The 3,417-nt window shown below is 37.5% G+C and overlaps 1 protein-coding gene across 1 annotated transcript in view; it reads right to left on the reverse strand.

The window, feature by feature from the left end:
- LOC103610486 (melanoma inhibitory activity protein 3-like) overlaps positions 1-3,417 on the reverse strand; it is a 43,825-nt gene that overhangs the window by 34,986 nt on the left and 5,422 nt on the right. Inside the window, 1 exon segment of the mRNA XM_008594644.1 lies at positions 80-166. Within this exon segment, the coding sequence (XP_008592866.1) occupies positions 80-166 (87 nt within the window).

Raw genomic sequence — 3,417 nt, forward strand, 5'->3', positions numbered from 1 at the left:
TTCAAAAATAGTTAATTGAATATCACTGATAAATTTATAAGCCGAATAAGTGAGGACAAAAAAGAAATCCACAACTTACATCTGTTGGAACTTGTAGCTCTTCTTTAGTATATTCATGGACTACTTTGATTAAATCCTTTGGAAAATATCCAAAAACATGTCCAATCTAAATGAAAGAATGGGCAAAAAGGAAAAGTGTTCATCAAATTCTGTACAAGAAATATAAATGAGTGACTGAGAGACTTCTTAGTAATGACAGGAAATAATACAGATAGATAGGTAGGTAGATAGAATCAAGAGAGATAGATAGTTAATATTACATTTACACTGAGATTATTATTCTAATAAAAATTAAGTACAGAATACTGTTAAACCAACGTTTCGAAAAACCACTGAAGTTTTCTTTTTATGTTTAGCTTAATTCTAAACACAAGGCACATATAGTTAGATTTTAGTAGATAGAAGATCTGCATATGAGATTATTCTTTTTATGATTAAAACTATGCAAATCAAAGCTGGTTAGAAACGCAATTCCAAATAACCTCTAGCAAGAATTTAGCTGCACATTTCATAGCATTACTCATATACCAGTACTTAGTCATATACCAGTACTTAGGTCTTTATCAAACCAATAAACAACAGCTATGAAAAATTATAAGTAAAGGAATACAAAATTTCTGAAATGTATGACCATTACACAAAAGGCAGATATTTATTGATATTACGCAGTATATTAGCTGTTTTGAAAAACTACATTTACAGGTATTTTAGGAGAAAATAAAATTATAATGTAATACATACAAATCTACACAACCAAGTATCAGTTTTATGCAAACTAAACCTCTACAGAAAATAATCCCATTAATTTTCAGCACTAACAGCTAAAGTATGTAAAGTATGTCCTTTTGATAAACACGTTTTATTAGCTGATGTCTGAAAGGGAGAGGTAGATCTGTTGCCAGTCATTAAAGGAGACTGATAGGCAAATCAAATGCACAAAAAGAAAAAATAAAGTCTTCTTATCACTACTTCCTAAAATAACCCCATTCAGGTGTGCTCTTGTTAAACTTGGAAACCATCTGAAAGCCAGTATTAGCAGTAGAATACTGCTGTGACTACAAGACAGGGCAATTAGAAGCTGCATTATTGGCAGATAAAGTCTAGGACTCTAGGAAATCGAAAAGACTGCAGAATACAACTAAGAAACAGAAACAAGAATCATTTTGAAAGCTAAGAAGAGAAAGTTCTTAATTTCCTAAGTACAAGGATCATGAAGTGAGAAGGAAGACTGAGGAAAAATATACCTTTTCCTTCTGAGGAAAATTTTATTAGGGGAGACTCTGGAAAAGGGAAAGGAAGAGATATATGGAGAAAGGAAATACATTGATTGATGGAGTTTGGATGTGTTGTCCCCTCCAAAACTCATGTGGAAATTTGATCTCTGATGTGGCAGTGTTGGAAACTGATTGAGTCATGGGGGCAGATCCCTCATGAATGAATTAATGCTCTCCCTGTGGAGGGGGATTAATGAGTGAGTTCTCGCTCTGTTAGTTCCCGCCACAGCTCCTTGCTTAAAGACCCTGGCACCTCTCTCTCTCTTGCTTCTCTCTCTCTTACTTCCTCTCGCCACATGATCTGCTTGTACCTGCCAGCTGCCTGCCACTTTCCACCATGAGTAGAAGCAGCCTGAGGCCCGTACCAGATGCAGCTGTCCCAGAATCATAAGCCAAATAAACCTCTCTTCTTTATAAATTACCCAGTCTCGGGTAATTCTGTTATAGCAGCACAAAACGGACTAAAACATTGATCTTTGCCCAATCTTTATCAATTGAGACCACATGTCATGTAAAACTATATTTATATATTGGGTGGTATCCTGTTTCTTAAGATCTGACAAAGAAGTTGCAGAACCATGGGCGCTTATGACTGGAAGTAATCTTATGTCTCATTTTGCTTCCATGTATCATCCCTGCCAAGGTACTGTTGATTTGAGTTGGAGAAAAAAACAATGGCATATTACCTCAAGAGGACAAATTCTACATAAACTACTATCAGGACGCATGAAAATAAGAGCCACTGCCCTGTGAGGAAATACTTAAAAGGAAGGTGGACAAGACACGGGCCCTCCCATTACAGTTTTTACTTTTTTTTCTTTTCTTTTCTTTTTGCCTCTGACCAGCATGGGAATCTGAACCCCTGACCTTGGTGTTACAAGGCTATGTGCTAACCAACTAGTAACCAGCCAGCCCTAGTTTTCTACTTTAAAGTGAGCTAGGACAGCACACAAAGTAACTGCAATGCAAAGCAGGAAAACGAGTGCTAAGTGAGCAGTGTGGAGCACGGCTGAACAGTTATCAGACAGCAAGACCCTCCTGGCTGGGTGCTGAAGACAGTGTTCCCTAAGGGGCAGGACGAGAGCTGGGACCCAAAAGACTGGTAAGATTTCTAGAGATGAATACATTCACAAGCAAAACTGTGGCGGGAGAAAAATGTAAGTCAAGTTCATTTATCGACTCATTTATGCTCAAAGACCAGGAGGGAAAGAGAACTTAACTGCTACAGGAAAAATGCACCCTAGGTACATGGAAAAACATTTCCAGGTGTGAAGATTATCAAGAAATCTCATTTGGTAGACTTGAAAGAAACGGAATAGGTTCTTTGTTTCAACTGGGATTCTGTCGAAATATGAGGGTTGTACCTGACCAGTCAGCATTTCAAGATTCCTCCCTAGGAATCTGGAATGCCAACAAAATGATTCTACTTTCCCTATGGGGATCTCCCAAGCCTTATTCTCTGTTGTTTGTTTGTTTGGCATTTCACTGAGAGTGAAAACTTTCACATTTAGGACTAGGTATTTTTCTAAGTTTGGACAATGGACAATCCTAAGGACATAAAGGATCCTTACTACATTAAGTAAATAAAAGGTCCACGCATCATACTTTTTAAAAAGGAAAGGACAATAACTCTTAAGCCTCTCAATCAGGTCCCTCCTTGTGAATCTCCTCATTAAAAAGGTCAAAGCATAATGCAGTCATTGACTGCCATGTCTGATATGAGGGCACCCATAAAACTGGCTGGGCAAAGATCCCCTGGGGGAACCTCCAGGCACAAGTGTCTGAAAAGCCGGAAAAGGATGACCTGGAAGTTGCAAACAAAAAAAACAAACAGGAAAGCACTAAGTGATACTTGTGAACACACATTTTGCTTTTCTAACAGACTAATAATAGCAGTTGATTAGGTAACTGTTCCCAGGACTGCCACTTTCCCACAAATATTAACAATATGGAAGAAAGAAATATACATATAATCAACTTTAAACTTGCATGCCTGAAACACTATGTTGCACACAGTTTATGGGATTAAGTCTAATCAGGAGTCCTTTCTTTTTGAAGCAATGATGTTAAGAATGTTCAGATT

This window comes from Galeopterus variegatus, unplaced genomic scaffold (assembly GCF_000696425.1).
Source record: "Galeopterus variegatus unplaced genomic scaffold, G_variegatus-3.0.2 Scaffold11226, whole genome shotgun sequence".
Taxonomy (NCBI): Eukaryota; Metazoa; Chordata; class Mammalia; order Dermoptera; family Cynocephalidae; genus Galeopterus; species Galeopterus variegatus.